The following is a 19,654-nucleotide window of genomic DNA, read 5'->3' on the forward strand; positions in this document are numbered from 1 at the left end:
TCTGCATAGTCAGCAAATGTACCTCCCTCTCCATGTAGGGCAGGCACAGATGTATCAGGAATATGCTTGAAGCATGCGAAAAGCGCATAACCTGGTGGTCAACACGAATATGCATATGGAAAGCCCTCCTCTGCCAAGCAAAATAGTAAACCTATATTTTGAAAGACAAGTCCTATTTTCAGAACACTGTAATCTTGCTTTAAAATACTTACCGATGAAAGCATTTCCCACAGTTGGTAAAATACGTGTCTACCACTAGCAACTTCTCTGCAGAACTTACGTTATTTATGTAGAGCGTTACAATATGCTGTTGCCTGTTGGCCAAGGCCATAGTAATATGGGATGAAGGTGCGTGCGAGAGCTCTTCCAGCTTCCTATCCAGCTTGTGTTTTCTCTTACTCTAGAAATCAGGGGAAAAGTGAGAAGATCTAGAAAAATGTTCCAAGGGAGAACCGACCAATATGTGCATTATAATCTCTTCACCTAGGTTTACATGCTATAATGGGTTCTACTTAGTGGCCCACACATTATATTTGAATAAAATTTGTGCAGCCATTTATACTGTTACTGCTCTAGCAGAAAATGTAAATATCCTTCCATCTATATATATATATATAAAAGGTTAACTACTCCTCACCTCTGTGACGTGAAGTACCACCACTGACCACTAGAGGCCACTGGACAGACTAAATTACTCCTTTGTGTGCTAAAAGATGTCATAACAGAAAATGAAAGCAATTTTTGTATAGACCCTGATCTGTTTCAAACTTGCTGGATATTGAGAGATTTACCTATAAAGACAGATTGGAGGTAGGAGCAGATAGAGACTTGGAGTGGAGTGTAGAGTTTGTTGCATACACAAGTACCCACCTGTCTTATAAATTAACTAGCTCACCACAGGTGATGGCAATATTACCAGGGAAGTCCAGGAACAGAGCATTTTCTCCCTCATGGAGAGGGTCAGGTAGGCAAGTATGGTTTGTGGGCTGTCACAGCTCAAAGCGAAAGTACAAAACTGTCACAGCTCAAAGTGAAGGTACATTGCAGAAGCTGTCATTTTCACAGGCTTTAACAAGTAACCATATATGTTGCCTATTGACTTGATGGTCCGATTGTGACCATAAATGATGCTGCCATTAGTAGAAAACATCTATTAGGAAGGTGAAAAGCAGGGGCGCGTTGCACTGGGCGGATGGGGCAGCGTACTATTAGATGCTGCTGTGCTTGTGCTGGCTTCCTTTTTGAACTATAAAATATTTATGTAGCCTTGAGTAGTTTCTTATGAATCTTGTAAATGAGCCAAACTCATGGGGAAATTAGGACATTTTAAGCATGAAATAACTGAGAATTCTTATTAACAGAAAGGTCAGTGGAAGTAATATGATTACATCTGTGCAGCAGCTGGTAAAGTTTTGCAGCTTTATGATTGATATTGCAGTAGTACATTCTTAATAATGTTGCGAGTAACGGCAGATGCTCTCTGTTTCCTGAATAGGAGATTGATGACTACATTGTACAAGCCAAAGAGAAGGGCTATGAAACGATGGTGAATTTTGGCAAGCAAGGCTTGAATCTAGCTGCTACCGCTGCTGTGACCGCTGCTGTGAAGGTGAGAGTCCTATTTATTACTTGGTAATGCACAGCTGTAATTATTCCTCTCTGTAAAGCAGTGTACATTGTAGCCTAACTGCAAAAGTCTGTTCTTTTATTTCATTGCTCCCAATGTGTGCAAACTGAGGAAAAGTTGTGTTTGTGTGCGGAATCCAATTCCGGACTTCTTAATTCTGGTCTATGGCGGTCTTCTTTGTAGAGTTCTGTTTAGCTCTCAAAAGTGGAAAACTACCGCACAAATCCGCTTTTGTCGGGTTACCACCTTTTGTGCAATTGTACCCTCTTTTATGAGTGGGCACATGGGTTTGAAGGCAATGATGGAACTTGCTCCCCCCCCAAATTATGACAGGGGCATCGTGGATGGTAAGGTTAATGTCCCGTTGGGTACGCGGTAGAGCACCAGAAGTTTAAAAGCCAAGGAATATGCTGCGCTATATAAGAAACTGTTAATAAATATGCTGTACCTCCAAAAATAGAATGGGAACAAGAGCTATAGAAGAGAGAGAAGATTTGATCCAAGTCAGATGTCAAACCCTAACCCAAAACTTGGTGTAAAATTATATTATATCAGGAGCACAGCACTAGTATTAAACATTCAAGCCACAGCAAGCAGAAGCCGTGGCAAGCTTAAACAACCAACAGGAATTGGAAAAGATGAGGTTTTTAAAGGCTGGACAACCCTTAAAGTCCATCCTTTAGAACCTGGTATTTCCTAAAGTATGTATAATCACAGAGTCAATATATCATCTATTTCCATATCGAAATCTATTTTCTCAACTAATCTAGTACCATCGGAGGAGAAGACTAGTTCCACCATACAGGGATCACGGAGAGTTATTCACATGACACAGTAGGGACTTTTTGTATCTCGAGATGGGTCTGAACAAGCGATAAAACATGCAAAACAGCGGGTCCATAGGAACGGTTTCCACCAGCATTGTAGCAGAAAGAGTAAGGACTTCTGTCAAGGGTTACATTGCCATCCGATATAAAGGGGGTTTCTCTGGCAAGGGTTACTCTGGCAAGGGTTACATTGCCCTCCGATGTAAAGGGGGTTTCCTAGGCCATGGGAACATAGCCAGCAAACATTAGGTATGCCGATCCCCATCTTAGGGGTAACTTTAGTAAGGTAGGAGTTCTTTTGAAGATGGGATGTTGTCCATAGCAACCAATCAGATTATATCTATTATCTTCTAGAAGGTGCTAAATAAATAAGTAGAATCTGATTGGTTGTTATGGGCAACATCCTATTTTCAATAGAACTCCCATCTTAGTAAATTTACCCCTTAGAGAGAGTATCTGGGCATCTATTCCAATGGGAAATTAGCTGTTTTGGGTATCTACCATACAGAACAAGCAAGAACTAGGCAGAATATTTCCCCCATTTAGCTTTGACAAGTTCTTAACCAATCTCACAGTCCCAAACTGAAGTGGGTTCTGAAATAAATGAACTGAATTAAAGAAGAACTTTATGGGGAAAAAATGTTTTCTATATAGAAACGGTGGCCATGTGAATGGAAGCCTTCTATAGTGTAGCATAACAAAGGTAGCCATTTTAGTGAACATCTTGGGAGCCACATCCTGCTGAAACCAGGACATCCGTCACCAAGCTCAGGAGAAGGCTTGGTGTATTCAGCTTACTACATCACTTGTATAGGAGAGTGCAGGTCCCAGATAATTCTCCCCTCTGATCAAGTGGGGTGGGCTATGGTGGAGAATACCCAAAGGGATGTATGTGGAGGAGCAGCACTGTGGTGGAGGAGGGTTAATAGTAAAGGTTGGGTTATTGATGTGAACATCCCATGTAAAGCATGGGATGTTCACTTACTGACAGAGGATTGATCATGCTGAATGGAATGGTTAAGTGCTGTTTATGCAGTGGTGGAGGGGTTATTAATTACTGAGGATTGCAGTTAATGATGACTGTGGATTGTGAAGTAGTTATTATGGTTATGATAAAGGGTAGATGATCAGAGCAGATGGTAAGGAACATGATGGTGATAAAGGAAGCATTCTTTGATCAATCATTTATTTTAATATGAGATGAGCCTGTAATAGTCAGAAAACTGTTCTGACGTTCAAGTAGTCATATAGTACAAACCTTTCCCCTCTGGCCCCAGTATTATTTGTAGGTACAGTTCCCCTTATATAAAACTGGAAATGGAATTGTCACCTCTCTCAACTTAATGGTTGCCTGTGAATCCATTGGGCTGATGCAGAATCAGATCTGCCTATGCAAATGTGTTATTTTGTTGGCTATACTGGATTATAGAAGAAAGGGGAGGGACTACCACAGATGGTGTGTACAGTAAGGGCAGACTGGCATGCAATGACAGTGTGGTAGGTAACAATGACTGTTGCAAGCTCCAGCAAATTGCTGCTGATAGCAAATGTACTTCCGGCACCAATAGGTGCTGTCTTCATTTTACTTGCTCCTGCATATATTGGGGATGTTCAGGGTTGCAGGACCATATTGTGGCTTAGCATACTTCCAGCAATTATGGGCTGTTCACAGACAGTCCTATGCATCTCGCCCATATCTCCACTTGCTGTGTAGCTGGATTGTAAACAGGATGGGAGGTTTAGTGTGCTGGCTGGCATCCTGACAGCATTGTGGGCAGATGTCACTCTCTTGCTACAGGACTGAGAACTACTTCCACAAGCGTAGATGTGTAGGGGTTGTACAGCCACATAGATTTCCAAGCACATAATGTGATGCTTGTGTGCTCTGATACGGGACTCTGTGGGTCTGATTCAGATCTGCATACGATTCCCATATTTGTGATTCCCTCTATAAGCGCACACATACATATTTTATATATATATATATATATATATGTCACAAATCTGTAATGATATTAGAAGGATTCCTTATTAAATAGTTTCTCTCTCTGTCTCTTCCCGTGTGCTGCCCTTGGTTAGTATGGCCACACTTGTGTAAGAATACCACATTCTCTCCACTGTTCTCCTTCAATCAAGTGCAGGTAAATAGTCTTCAGTTCCAAGCATGAAATATCCACATGAGTATGGCGTAACATGGCTTAACATAATAGCCTACTAAAAATATATGGGTCCTTCTTGCAGAATAATTACCTTATCCTCGGGTGTATTTTTCTGTAAGGTTAATAAACAATACAGCCCTAAAACTAGTGTTAGCTTTAAACTCTGAAAAGTTATTAGCCTCTGGATCAATTAAAATAAGGCTGGTTTGTTGTGGAGGCATAATGGATCGTCCAGCTACCTGATGGCATGAATCAGGCCATTGCACAAAATTCGATCTTCACGGTCATGATGCTAGGAATCAAGTCTTTACGGAGGGTATTCAATTTGGCTGACATTTCCGACAGGCAGAAATATCGGCCATCAGTTCCCTTCATGCAGATTCAACTTTGTTTAAAGTCGAATCTACATGGCCGATTTACTGCTCCATGGACCCGACAATGAATACGTTGAATGTAAATTTGACGTTATCTTGTCGGAAACGGATGATATTTCAGCATGGCGGAAATATTGTACAAAATCGAATACCCCCCATGCCCCCTTTACTTGAAATCTGTATAAAAAAGGAGATTAAAATAATTTAATAGCAAAGTATTTTGATTGGGGTATACAGTACCTCATGCCTTAGTGATATTACTTGTTCCAGTGCTTTAATAAACCGTTTCTTTGTTAATGAGAAGTATACTGTACGAACAGAGTAAACCTCAGACACGTGTTGTCTTTTTGTTTTTTTAAAGCCTCATCAAAGATCACCACATCATACAGTGTTGTAACTAAGGTATGCAATGCTGCGAACTACAGTAGGTAACAAGATAGGGAGGTGATAAATTACTATTGGTGTCTCCACGAGAGAAGTGGCACCTCATGTAGCCTGTTAAATGCGAAATGAAGTCACCTTGTAATTGGAAAATGACTCATTTGTTTGCAAATTACAGAAACTGGGCTCTAAATGTCAGGTGGCAGCCTGTTATTTTCTGCCTCACCCACTGATGCCTAATTAATTGAATATAATCAAAAGAAGCTGATTTAGAAAAAAAAATTAACAATGGTTGTTGATTTTTTTTCTCTCTAGCTAACGGTTTGAACATTGGTTTGTTAGCAAGACGTAATTAAAATCTCAATAATCCTCATCCATTATATTTCCAATGCTGGTTGCAATGTACAGTCCCTGGTTAACAATATCATCTGTGCCCCCAGTTGTCTTGTGTGTATGCGGCTTCTGGTCGGATGAAGTATTAAATTGGTGACATTCAGTACATTTTATACCATTGATATTTTATTTATTCAGTTAGTAAACGTGTGCATACAGAAGAACAATAGAGGAAAGAAGGGGGATAGAACCACGGGCACAACCAAAGCTGCTGTACAGGGAGTGTGTACGTCTCCCGATTGTTTAGTAAACAAGGCAAAAAAAGGGGGGGGAGTACAGCGCTAGGTTTAACTGAAAGAAGTATACACTACCACATGTACATAAGTATATAGCATTTATTGTACAAAGAAATGAATGAGAGCTCTCATAAAAACATATATAATATATAATAATAAAACAATGAATAAAAGCAATCAATCAGAGGCTCTCTGAGATGAGTATATCTCCACAGTGTATGCACCAGCACATATATAGTTACCAGAGGGAGACGGAGAATGTGTGCGATCTCCTTGGTGATTTGGCTGCATTAAGTGAGTCCCAATCCGGAAAAAATACCCAGTAGGTCCAGGGATCAAGTTGAGATGGTTTAGGCAGTCCTTAAGGTATATGAATACCAGGCATGATGTTGCAATGGCTGCTTGGAAATGTAGGTCCTGGAGGGGGATGAACTGGTCCGGAGGTAAAGTGCAGGATTATAGTGCAGTCTTAGGTGGTGCAAACAAGCAATAAGGTGCAGTGGAGTGATATGGAGGCTGCTCAACGCGTTTCGACGCTAGCTTGCGTCTTCATCAGGAGCTGGGGTGTGAGGTCTTGTCCAGAGACCTTATATTTATACCCAGAATTGATTGTTCCCTTGGTTGCAGGTGTGGGAACTTGGATAGGTATTACGTTTAATATGGTTAAAAACATACATTTAATACATTCAAAAATAACAATGTGGTAGGTATGCACAGGAGGAATGTGCAAAACATTAATATTACACAAAATAACAGTAAAAACAGCCGATTTTAGAATATAGTAGATGGTCATGTGATCATGTCACATGATCGGGGTTAGTCACCTGATCCCGGATGTGGTCTCAATGATCCATCTCAAATAAGCTAGTTAATACAAAATGAGTAATATTCTATATGAGGGTAGATAGCGTGGTATATGGCGCGGGGTAATGAAGTTTCCATGAAAACGAGCGCATCTATATAAAGTTAGCGTCCGCGCTCCCTGGATTAATGGAGGTATCAGCCACACGCACTTCCGGTTGGCAGAGGTGCGTGTGGTTGGCGGAAGTGATCGTTTCATGGAAGTCAGGCGTCTCTGTGAGTGTTGGAGGCGTCCGACTTCCGTGTTTCCGGCTGGCAGGGATGCGGATGGTTGGCGGAAGTCAATCTACTAGTGTATCTGATCTAGGTCAGAAACATCTCTATATAGCGCTCCGTTTATTTCCGGAGGCTGTGTTCCTGGAGGGCGGAAGTTAAATTACACTATACATATGGTTGGCAAATCATTCAGTTCGGTATATAAGTAAGAAGCAGTGGCATATGGAAATACATATATTATAAACGATGAATAGTCGTGACGATTATGATAAAAAGGACTAGGGAGATATATATCTTTCTAATGGAGAGACTTATGATGGAAATTTGTTGATATAGATTATATAAGGAGAGTATGTAAAATGACAAAAATAGAAAAAATATAAAAAAAATAATATGGACACATAATAGATTCAATATACATTCAGCTGCTAGTATGGAGCAAGCATGATATATAGTATTAACGTTGGATATGTTCCACATGTAATTTGAACATTCTGGCATATATTCATATAAATATGGACATATACCTGGATATGAATATATCTCAAAGGATCGTTCACAGTCATAATGTATATTTAGTATGTGACCTATGCAGTTAAGCATCATGCACATTGATAAGCTGGATTGTGACGAAAAGACTAGAATAATGGATGTTATACATTGTTATGATGTAACACAGAAAATACATCATTCAAAGGGGATAAGAGAACAAGAGGGATAGATGAGAAGGGGGAGGGGAATAATGACAGAGGGGTATTCATATTACACTATTTAACTCTAGTGCCTCGTTGAGGCCATCTGGATGTAGGCTATTCAATTTGAAGGTCCAAAAGACCTCTTGACGACAGAGGGTCTTGTACCTATCCCCCCCCCTCAAGGAGGGGGGAATATGTTCAAGACCGACAAGTTGTAGACCTTTGGGGTTCTTTTGATGAAAATGAAAAAAATGTTTTTCATTTTCATCAAAAGAACCCCAAAGGTCTACAACTTGTCGGTCTTGAACATATTCCCCCCTCCTTGAGGGGGGGGGATAGGTACAAGACCCTCTGTCGTCAAGAGGTCTTTTGGACCTTCAAATTGAATAGCCTACATCCAGATGGCCTCAACGAGGCACTAGAGTTAAATAGTGTAATATGAATACCCCTCTGTCATTATTCCCCTCCCCCTTCTCATCTATCCCTCTTGTTCTCTTATCCCCTTTGAATGATGTATTTTCTGTGTTACATCATAACAATGTATAACATCCATTATTCTAGTCTTTTCGTCACAATCCAGCTTATCAATGTGCATGATGCTTAACTGCATAGGTCACATACTAAATATACATTATGACTGTGAACGATCCTTTGAGATATATTCATATCCAGGTATATGTCCATATTTATATGAATATATGCCAGAATGTTCAAATTACATGTGGAACATATCCAACGTTAATACTATATATCATGCTTGCTCCATACTAGCAGCTGAATGTATATTGAATCTATTATGTGTCCATATTATTTTTTTTATATTTTTTCTATTTTTGTCATTTTACATACTCTCCTTATATAATCTATATCAACAAATTTCCATCATAAGTCTCTCCATTAGAAAGATATATATCTCCCTAGTCCTTTTTATCATAATCGTCACGACTATTCATCGTTTATAATATATGTATTTCCATATGCCACTGCTTCTTACTTATATACCGAACTGAATGATTTGCCAACCATATGTATAGTGTAATTTAACTTCCGCCCTCCAGGAACACAGCCTCCGGAAATAAACGGAGCGCTATATAGAGATGTTTCTGACCTAGATCAGATACACTAGTAGATTGACTTCCGCCAACCATCCGCATCCCTGCCAGCCGGAAACACGGAAGTCGGACGCCTCCAATACTCACAGAGACGCCTGACTTCCATGAAACGATCACTTCCGCCAACCACACGCACCTCTGCCAACCGGAAGTGCGTGTGGCTGATACCTCCATTAATCCAGGGAGCGCGGACGCTAACTTTATATAGATGCGCTCGTTTTCATGGAAACTTCATTACCCCGCACCATATACCACGCTATCTACCCTCATATAGAATATTACTCATTTTGTATTAACTAGCTTATTTGAGATGGATCATTGAGACCACATCCGGGATCAGGTGACTAACCCCGATCATGTGACATGATCACATGACCATCTACTATATTCTAAAATCGGCTGTTTTTACTGTTATTTTGTGTAATATTAATGTTTTGAACATTCCTCCTGTGCATACCTACCACATTGTTATTTTTGAATGTATTAAATGTATGTTTTTAACCATATTAAACGTAATACCTATCCAAGTTCCCACACCTGCAACCAAGGGAACAATCAATTCTGGGTATAAATATAAGGTCTCTGGACAAGACCTCACACCCCAGCTCCTGATGAAGACGCAAGCTAGCATCGAAACGCGTTGAGCAGCCTCCATATCACTCCACTGCACCTTATTGCTTGTTTGCACCACCTAAGACTGCACTATAATCCTGCACTTTACCTCCGGACCAGTTCATCCCCCTCCAGGACCTACATTTCCAAGCAGCCATTGCAACATCATGCCTGGTATTCATATACCTTAAGGACTGCCTAAACCATCTCAACTTGATCCCTGGACCTACTGGGTATTTTTTCCGGATTGGGACTCACTTAATGCAGCCAAATCACCAAGGAGATCGCACACATTCTCCGTCTCCCTCTGGTAACTATATATGTGCTGGTGCATACACTGTGGAGATATACTCATCTCAGAGAGCCTCTGATTGATTGCTTTTATTCATTGTTTTATTATTATATATTATATATGTTTTTATGAGAGCTCTCATTCATTTCTTTGTACAATAAATGCTATATACTTATGTACATGTGGTAGTGTATACTTCTTTCAGTTAAACCTAGCGCTGTACTCCCCCCCCTTTTTTTGCCAGAAGAACAATAGAGAACTGTATTGTAAACCCTCCCATGATAACACAATTGGTCAGCTGTGTTGGTTGGATGTCTTGGGTCAGAATCATATGCCAGCAGTTAGTATCCCAACAGTTAGAATGCCAACAGCAGCATCCTGAAAATCAGATTCCAGCGAGTATTGACTGTCGGTATGTGAGTAGAATTGAAGCTTGAGCATCCAAGATTCCTCCATCCTAGGTCGGGTATAGTATGAGTTTCCCACAGTCGGGATTTCAATTATCGTTTCTCCAACATTGGAATACTGATGTTAGGAGACTGACAGGGCGAAAGCGCATTGATGCCCCTTGCGGGCTCTTTGCTGTGCTCGCCACCTCTATGGACCTTTTTAGTCTAGATTTGTGTTGTCAAAGGATGTCAACAATTGGTGTATTGAGGTTCTTGAAGGAATGCTAATTATGAAATGCAATGTACTGTAACGAATTACTAGTGATAATATTCACAGGTACAGTATGTGTGTGTGTATATATATATATATGTATGTATATATATATATATATATATATATATATATATATATATATATATATATATATATATATATATATATATATATATATATATATATATATATATATACAGATAGAATTTCTGCTGGCACTCCAGGGATTTTGCAAAAAGGTATAAGGTAGTTAAATAAATAACACCAACACTTCCTAGTGTTGGTGTTATTTATTTAACTACCTTATACCTTTTTGCAAAATCCCTGGAGTGCCAGCAGAAATTCTATCTGTATATTCTCCCTCATCTGAGGGTTGCAAGGCACCGGGGTCGCTGTTCATGTACAGCTAGTGCCAGGACTCAAACTTCATTATATATATATATATATATATATATATATATATATATATATATATATATATATATATATATATATATATATAATATATAATATATATATATATATATATATATATATATATATATATATATAATGTTCCATTACATGAATGGATCGAAAGATGATGGACCATGGATTTACATTTGGTTAAAGTGATTTCTTTAACTTAAAGTAAATTAGTTGGCAAGAAAATACTTTGCAACAGTTGACTCAAGAAGTTAGCTCTGTGAACAGTGTGATAAATGGATGAGATCATTACTATTTATAGTATTTTTAATAATATGCTGACAAATTCTGTGTGCTTTGGTGCATGTACTGTAGTGTGAGTAGTAGTCACTTGGAGAAAGCAGTTATGTGTGTGCGAGAGAGAGAGAGGGAGAGAGAGAGAACTAGACTGCTGTAGTCTCCTGTAAGACCTGCTGCTGATTATAACGTCGCCACATAACTGGCCTATTATATGCCGCAAGAGACCAGACACTTAGCAATAAAGGGTGTTGGAGAACTTTGGGCTCCTCCCTTGTGACCATATTAAAAGAAGCCCCCTCCAGTTCGGATTGCGACCCTATTTGCGACGATGCTACCGATGTTTCAGCAATTACACACTGTTGGATGGAAATTATGCGATATCAGTGAGTGTCCCGATGCTCAGGTTAGCTTCTGCCCATTTTAGCATATATTCACAATTACATATGGGCCCGTATTAAATGCGATCCTCGCTGTTTAACCTCCTTGCCAGCCGCTCACCCTATTCTATGTTCCGAGGAAATCCTTGCTGTCACAGGACGCTGAGGATTCCCCCAAAACAGCGAAGCTCGCGGCTAATGCAGGGAGCCTGCTGCATTTAGCCACGAGTCTCGCTGTTTCTGTGGCACAGACGCCGGTTCCCCCTTGCTCCAAAAATGGAGCGAGGGGGAGTCGGCGTATGCGGGGGTGGGGTGGGGGGTTCTGAGGAAATCCTTGCTGTCACAGGATGCTGAGGATTCCCCCAAAACAGCGAGGCTCACGGCTAATGCAGGGAGCCTGCTGCATTTAGCCGCAAGTCTCGCTGTTTCTGTGGCCGCAGACGCCGGTTCCCCCTCGCTCCAAAAATGTGAGTGAGGGGGAGTCAGCGTATGCACGGGTGGGGGGTAAGTTGAATACTGACAGGGCGAGCTGGGACAGCGAGCAGGCAGTACTGCTCGCCCCCGGCATTTGATTTACCCCATGAAAAAAAAGATAGCCACGGCAGCAGCAAGAACAAAGCCATCAGAGTTAGGCCCTGGATTTGGTGTGAACTTGATGTGAACGTCCAGAAAGTGTAATGTTGTTTCGAGCACAGCTCTGAGTGCAGCTGTGGTCTCTTGTCCAAACGCTGCTTCAACGGAATGGAACCCCAGCATTGCACCTCATCTTGCCACATTGGGTTTTTGTATGAAGCCCTTTGGGGCTGTGAATAAAGATTGTGTAGGGTAGCAGTTTTTACAATGAAACATTCATCTGTTTTTAGGAAATGACTTGTAATCTCATGGAACGTGATTACATTGTGAATATGATATACTCTAACTGTTTAGTAGCAAATTCCTATCTGTAGGTAGAAACTGGAACCTGGCTCTCTTAGATTAATAATTCTCTAAGTACACATGAAAGCTAATGGATAACAAAACACCTGCCCTCAATGTCCCTTTCAAGTTCTGTTTTTTAAACATTCTGTACGGTGATGTGAAAGACAAACATACCCCATTCCCTTAGGTTATTTAGCATCAATTAAATGCATTTTATAGGTTTTCTCTTGATACAGCTGCATCTGTCACTGTATGTACTGTGGCGTGTTGCTGAGTTTTGAGTGCTGTCAAGAATGCAAATGAATAATTAAATGTAATTTGTTTGTGCTCTGTGCCCTGTGCCATCACATAGTTCATTCAAGAACATTGAGACAAGCAAGGAAAGACATGAAAGTAATAAACTTGGCTGAGCGTAGACTGCTCATGATATATAGTATAAAGAAAGTTGGGGGTATATTTACTAAAGTGTGAGTTTTTTTTAAAGTGAGAGATGTTGGCCATTGCAACCAATCAGATTCTAGCTGCAGGGTAATGGAAGGCGCTAGATAAAAAAAAGTAGAATCTGATTGGTTGTTATGGGCAACATCTCTTACTTCTAAAAACATACACATTAATACATTTATTTAGGGGGGTATTTAATTAGCCCTGATTTTTCACATAGGTGAAAAAAACAGACTAATTCGACCCTTGAGTATTCAATTGTGGGCATTTTTGACTGTTTTTGAGTAATTTTTCGTCCATGTTTTTACTCTTTTGTGGGGGGAGAGAACATGACTAAAAAATGGAAAATGGTGAAAACGTGTGGATCGGCAGCTTAATCCACGTGCTTTTTGGAGCTGTCACGTTTTTTGCCTAGTTGTGTAATCGGTACTTTAATTGAATAGGGAAAAAAATGGAGATAAAAAATGACAAAGTGCTGGTTAGTCACCTAGTGTCACCTTAGTGTACCTAATTCAGACATGGAAAATAGTGCAACACCCAATAGTGAAAAGAATGGAGAAGTTGCTGATGGCAATCGATCAGTTTTGAGAACTCTTTCAGGTACATTCTGTAAAATGATATGTAGCAGCTGATTGGTCACCATTTACCTCCAAATAGGGTAATGCGTACCATTCCACACAGTTGTAGTCCATGTGGATAGTAAAGTCTGAACAAGTTATCTGAATGAAAAAATCATGAAAAACTCATGTGGATCTTTTCATCTGTCGACCTTTTGTCCATGCTGACCGCATGGTGTCAAACTTTTGACCATATTGACATTTCTATCTGCCAATAGTGACTATTTACCTAGAGACACTGTCGACCAAACAACCGGAACCAATTAAAATGTGGGATAAAAACTTTCTGACCATCAGGACGTGGTTAATGGCCAGGTGTGACAAATGTCTATGTCATTGGTTCCTAAACTCCATCCCCAAGGAGCCAACAGTCCAAGTTTTAATAAGACCCATGCTTGCCCACATCGGACTTTATCACCGGCCAATCAGCTCCTATCTGTCATTTTTCAAACCAAGCCTGTAACTTCACAGTTAGGCGCTGATTGACCGGTGATGAAAACCAGACACTTTATCACTTCACCGAGCTTAATAAATCTGCCCCCCAATTAGTACGTCAATCAATTTGATGTAACCATCTGTGCTGAGCCATGGAGATCTTTAAAACCCAGACTATTAAGGTGCATACACACTGGCCGATATATTGGCTGTATGAATGAATGTCTGACATAGCGCTATACCACCATCCAGTGTGTACGAGCAATATATCTGTGACCGTCGTAGTTCACAGATATAGCGCATTGACTCTGCTACACAGCTGATGCCTGATCTATCTAGAGCAGTGGTTCTCAAACTGTGGGTCCGGACCCCAAAGTGGGTCCCGACCACCTCAGCATGGGGTCATGACTCCATGTTGCTGACAATAAGACTAATGTGTCTGTGGAGGGGGGACAGGAGATAACTCATTAAGTAAACACCCTCTGCTTCCCTCTTCCATCCCCCTTTTCAATACCCTCATTACCCATTGCCTCCCTGTCACAATAGCGGTCTCTTCAAATGTGCTGGCCATTCAATGGTAACTTGCTGGGGTCCTGTAATAATTTTTATTGTCTGACGGGGTCCCAGAGCAAAGTAGTTTGGGAACCCCTGATCTAGAGCTATAGCGGCGCATCATGCTGTTATGGGGATCTAGGTATGCTAAGGTTGTGGTCAGGTTATGCAGGGTGAGGGGGGTCGGGATTTTGGTAGGCTGAGGGTGGGATTGGGTTGAGCGGGGAGGAAGTTAGTGGGGTAGAATTTTTGGTTAGTATAGACCTCCTGACGGATGGTAATTTACAGTTTACTTCTCCTTATAGGGTTACATAGTTACATAGTAGGCGAGGCTGAATAAAGACTTGCGTCCATCTAGTTCAACCTATGTTTATAGTAGCTAATCCCTTATGTATAGTATGTTCTGATATTTTAAAGACAGATTTTGTTACTTATTTGTACCTGTGGATGTTTTTAACCAATAAATGTTTATCCAACCTTATTTTAAACATATTTATAGTGTCTACCGACACCACTTCTTCAGGAAGAGAGTTCCAAAGTTTGACTGTTCTGACTGTAAAGAATTTTTTTCTTCTAGAAGAACAAAATCTTTTTTCTTCTAATCTATACTCATGCCCTCTCGTCCTAGATTCCTGTCTGGCAGAAAAAGGGATGTTTGACAGTTCCTTATATTGGCCCCTGATATATTTGTACATGTTGAGCATGTCCCCACTTAAACGTCTTTTCTCTAGTGTAAATAGTCCCAGCTTGATTAATCTCTCCTCGTAGCTTAAATTCTCCATTCCCCTAATAAGCTTAGTTGCTCTTCTTTGGATTTTTTCTAATTCTATGATGTACTTTTTATAGTGTGGGGCCCAGAATTGTACTCCGTATTCGAGGTGTGGTCTAGCCAATGATTTGTACAGAGGCATAATTACTTTTGAATCCCTAGTTTCCATGCCCCTTTTAAAACATGCTAGAGTTTTTTTATTGGCCTTTTTAGTTGCTATATTACATTGAGCACTACACCCCAGTTTGTTGTCTATTTGGACTCCTAGATCCTTTTCGAGTGCTGAATTAGAATACTTTTAAGTACTATTAGCCTAAATATGTTCTCCTTCTTATCCTGTTGTTCTAAATGCCCAGATAGTGCCTTTGGACAAATGTGTGTTACCTATATTGATAAAGTGAGTCGATACCTTTTTCATTTTTCCTATATACTGTATGCCCACAACGTCATGTGTATATTCCACGTATATACCATTTCTGCTTGATTCTATATGCTATCTATGTATTTTGTCTTTGTCGGGGCTTTACTTATTGTTTAGAATTTATTGTATTTTTTTTGTTCGAAAAATTTCAATAAAAATAACTCCATTTAAAAAGAATATCATGGGCCAGATTCAATTAGTCGTGGTACTTACCGCGCTGTGGCAACTCCTGTATTCAGTTACCTGTCGTGTTCACTCCTCCTGGATTACATGCCTGGAGCTATGGAATTACCCAGCGCGGTAAACCCCAGGGGATACACAGAACAGGGTTAATTCCTGAGGCTGAGAGGGGAAATCTGTGATAAGTGCAAGCTGTGGGTCTCACCACGCACTGTAGTGTCCGTAAGAGCTGTCCCTGTGTGTCACCTACAGGCACAGCTGAATTTCAGGCCAGATTCCATCTTGCAGTATTACAGCACCTCCTCCCACTTGTTTACCACCCGCATCTCTTCCAGTGCCAGGAATAAACTGTGCGCCGCTAGGAATAAGAACATTAATATAAACACTCAGCCTGATGCTTATGTATTGGAAATATTTAATGTTCTCATCTGTTTTGTTTCCATGTGTTGTTTGCTGCTGCCAAATATGTTGCTGTCATAACAATAAATATTTTTTTTGTGTGGTTGTTTCAACTTTTGTTTTACATCATGTTTATGTCTTTGCCCAGGGCCAAGGGGCGATTTCCGAACGTTTACGGAGCTTCAGTATGCATGACTTGACAGCTATCCAGGGTGATGAGGCCATAGGGGGCAAACCCTTTCCATCGCTATCTGAAGCTCAAAAGAAACCTAAGCCTGCTAAAGGAGAAGGGCCAGGTACGTTCCTCTCTTTTTAGCTGTACTATGGAAAAATAAACGCCTTCTGTGTCTTCTGTATGTTCTCCATAAATTGGCATCACCCACTTGTGGTCTTTTCATAGTCCTGTTTGTAGGTTCCCTTTACCCTGACCACAGAAAGGTTCTAAGTGTATGTGTTGCTAAGGAGACAGTCATTATACCATTCAACCAATAGTTATTCTCCCACTTTAGTAGTGACTACATTGAGGCATGATGCACTATGACTTGCTGCTTTTCTTATTGGTCAAACCATGGTAGTATGAATGGTATGTAAGATGTATGAGAAGCTTTATTAAAACAAATGTGAATCTAGAATAAATTATTTTTGCTACGGACCCTACAAGTTTCATGAATACCAAGGAAAAATACTGCCACGTTCAAAGCTGGCTGCATCATAGTTTCCCATAACCTTTCCCTCAGCTGGGTAAGGTTCTGGGAAATTTGATATTTAGCAGTGGCCCAGCAATCTACGGGTATTGCTCTACACATGCATGGCATGCGGCATGTTCCTGAATGAGGTGACATTGTTTATTACAGCTTCAGTGCTTTTACCTTATGGCCTGGCCTGTATAGAATAATTTTTCAATGTACAGATGTCATAAATTATTTAATATGACTACGGATGTGTCCTTGTACACCTACCATCTTTACGCTATACGGCGTAAGATGCCAGGTTCGTCCTACTGCACTTTAAGTATTGCATCTTATTCGCATCGCAGATGCAGAGAAAAGTTGCTAACCGTGTTCTGGAGATGCTGGGCTGTGACTTTACCACAAAGGAATTGGTCAAACACATGTACAAAGTCACAAATGGAGCACAACAGAACTTGCTGCTGGCTGCTCTACCCCAGAAGTCATGAACATCTGTACAAACCTTGAGTGCACTACAGGTACCAGCTAGTCATGAATGCCAGGGCATGCTGGTGTTTGTATACCCAAGCAATTTTGTGGATTTACTGAGAGCATTGATTGAGCCAAATTTCATAAGGAAGATCAACCCCCTAGCTAGACCTATCTGGCATTGTGGCACTGCAAATTTCTCTGTTTATAGTGTCCCATGCCCAGCGATCGCTGTGAAGGTGCCAATACAGGGTGCAATGCAATCTAGTTCAAAATGCACAGGCAGCACATACTTTATGTACATTGCACCGTCATATTGCATTGTCATGTGATGGTGCTGTTTTTTGACCTTCCTCCATTTATTTATTTAATTTATGAAATTGTTTATATATTCCACAGATTTGTCTGCACAGAATATTTGTCTATTCACATCCATCCTGGCTCAATTAACTAACCTACCAGTATGTTTTATTTTTATTTACAACTAAAACCCCATCCATCAGTAATATGATGCTGATCTTAGATTGTTTAAATCACCTCTTGATGCACTTTAAACACGTCTTCATAAGGGATTCGTTTCCGGTTTATATTGAGGGTTGGGAATGAAATCCTGGTAGTCGGAATACCAATGGCTTCAGGGTATTTTACCCCTCCCAAGGCCTAAAGCCCCATACACAATAAAGGATATTGTGAAAGATATTGTTCAGAAGGGGCCTTCTGAGTGATATATCTTTCACAATATTGCCTAGTGTGTACACTCAATATCATTAACAATGTGCTCTTCCACTCTTCAGTAACGAGCCTTGCTGTCTGCTGAACATGCAGGTCAATTTGGCTGCATGTTCAGCTGGTCCTGCTGCTGATATCGTGTACCATTCCTGTGTATGCTCCATATCAGTGACCTGTGGCCGATATTGTTAATTCTATCAGCTGCGGCCAGCATCGCGTAGTGTGTATGGAGCTTAAAACTGACTGTCCCCTCCAACAGCCATCCCTCTAGTGCCTTACCCAAACCCTCATATTCCCTACCACCCTCCTGACATCATGTGCATTGATTGGATATCTGCGGTAACCTCTAAGCGCTCCATTGTGTAATAGAGATGTGATGGTGAGGTCGTCTCCCGCTCTCCATTGCCTGCAGTGACACCATTACCATAAAAAAGGGACGCTTCTCATTTGTGGAGTCTAAATTACTGTGGCAATACCTCTCTCAGTGACTTTTACTGCACACCAAAACAAAAGTCCTGTTTCGTAATATATAATTGCACAGTGTGTTAATCTCAACATCATTTGCAAAATGTCTGGCTGATATATTGCCGTTGTTCCCCAGACACTTGCCTAGCCGTTCTAGCAAGCTTCACGGTGATAGAATACAATGTAGAAGAGATGAATTCATAAGCATGTAGAGAGAAAAAAAAATGGAAGATAAAAAGATTTCAGAGACGGGAGACTGGAAATCATTCAGCACTGTGGAGGCATGACTGAAATACACAATGCACCACTGGGCTACAGGGAATTGTAATGGTGTATCTGAGAGTTCTGCAGACCGACTCTTCCCCGAAGAAAGGACTTTGAAGGAAATTCGAAACTAGAATAAAATAAAACAGATTGTTTAGCTCCTTCTAGACAGTATTACCAGTAAATTGCTATGTTAGTAATGGAAAAAAGCCTTAACTAACTCCTACAGTATATTCACCACTGGGACAGTCTTTTCATCACGTAAAACCATTCATATGGCTATTGTAATCCAAATAATTTAGGACATTTCATAATAGTCTGTGTTCATAGATGTGATGTAGAATAGTTTATTTTGAATAGAGCAGGAAGCAGGACATAATGCTCTCCAGATGTTGTGTTACACAGCCTTCAGGACATTATTACTGCATGCTGCTTGCGCCACCTAGTGGAACCTTGTACAGTTGCTACATCTTCTGGATAGGAGCTAAAATACAGATATGTACTGTAAGGGTTTTTGCCTAATAATTGGCAGGCTGCAAATTGGTTTGGCAACAGGAATGCCAAGCATCCGACTGCGCATTAGCTGTCAGGACTTTTTATTACGGACGTGTCCTCATACAACATTTCTGCAGCCGTGCCAAACGGGCCCCCTTTGTGCGCGATGCGGTTGGACTGTACACAGGGAGACTCTGCTGATTCATTATATATGCAATGATAAAAGTCTGTACACAAAGAGCTGCAATAGAACGCTGCAGCTTTTTCCCCACACAAGTTCTG

At 40.6% G+C, this 19,654-nt stretch overlaps 1 protein-coding gene across 1 annotated transcript in view; it reads left to right on the top strand.

Moving 5' to 3' along the window:
• The window catches only part of REEP3 (receptor accessory protein 3), a 121,539-nt gene that overhangs the window by 87,986 nt on the left and 13,899 nt on the right, over positions 1-19,654 (top strand). Inside the window, exons 5-6 of the mRNA XM_083149160.1 lie at positions 1,496-1,609; positions 16,411-16,558. Coding sequence (XP_083005286.1) covers positions 1,496-1,609; positions 16,411-16,558 — 262 coding nt within the window. The remainder of the gene's footprint in view (positions 1-1,495; positions 1,610-16,410; positions 16,559-19,654) is intronic.

The sequence above is a fragment of the Crinia signifera genome, chromosome 6 (genome assembly GCF_055691185.1).
Source record: "Crinia signifera chromosome 6, ASM5569118v1, whole genome shotgun sequence".
Taxonomy (NCBI): Eukaryota; Metazoa; Chordata; class Amphibia; order Anura; family Myobatrachidae; genus Crinia; species Crinia signifera.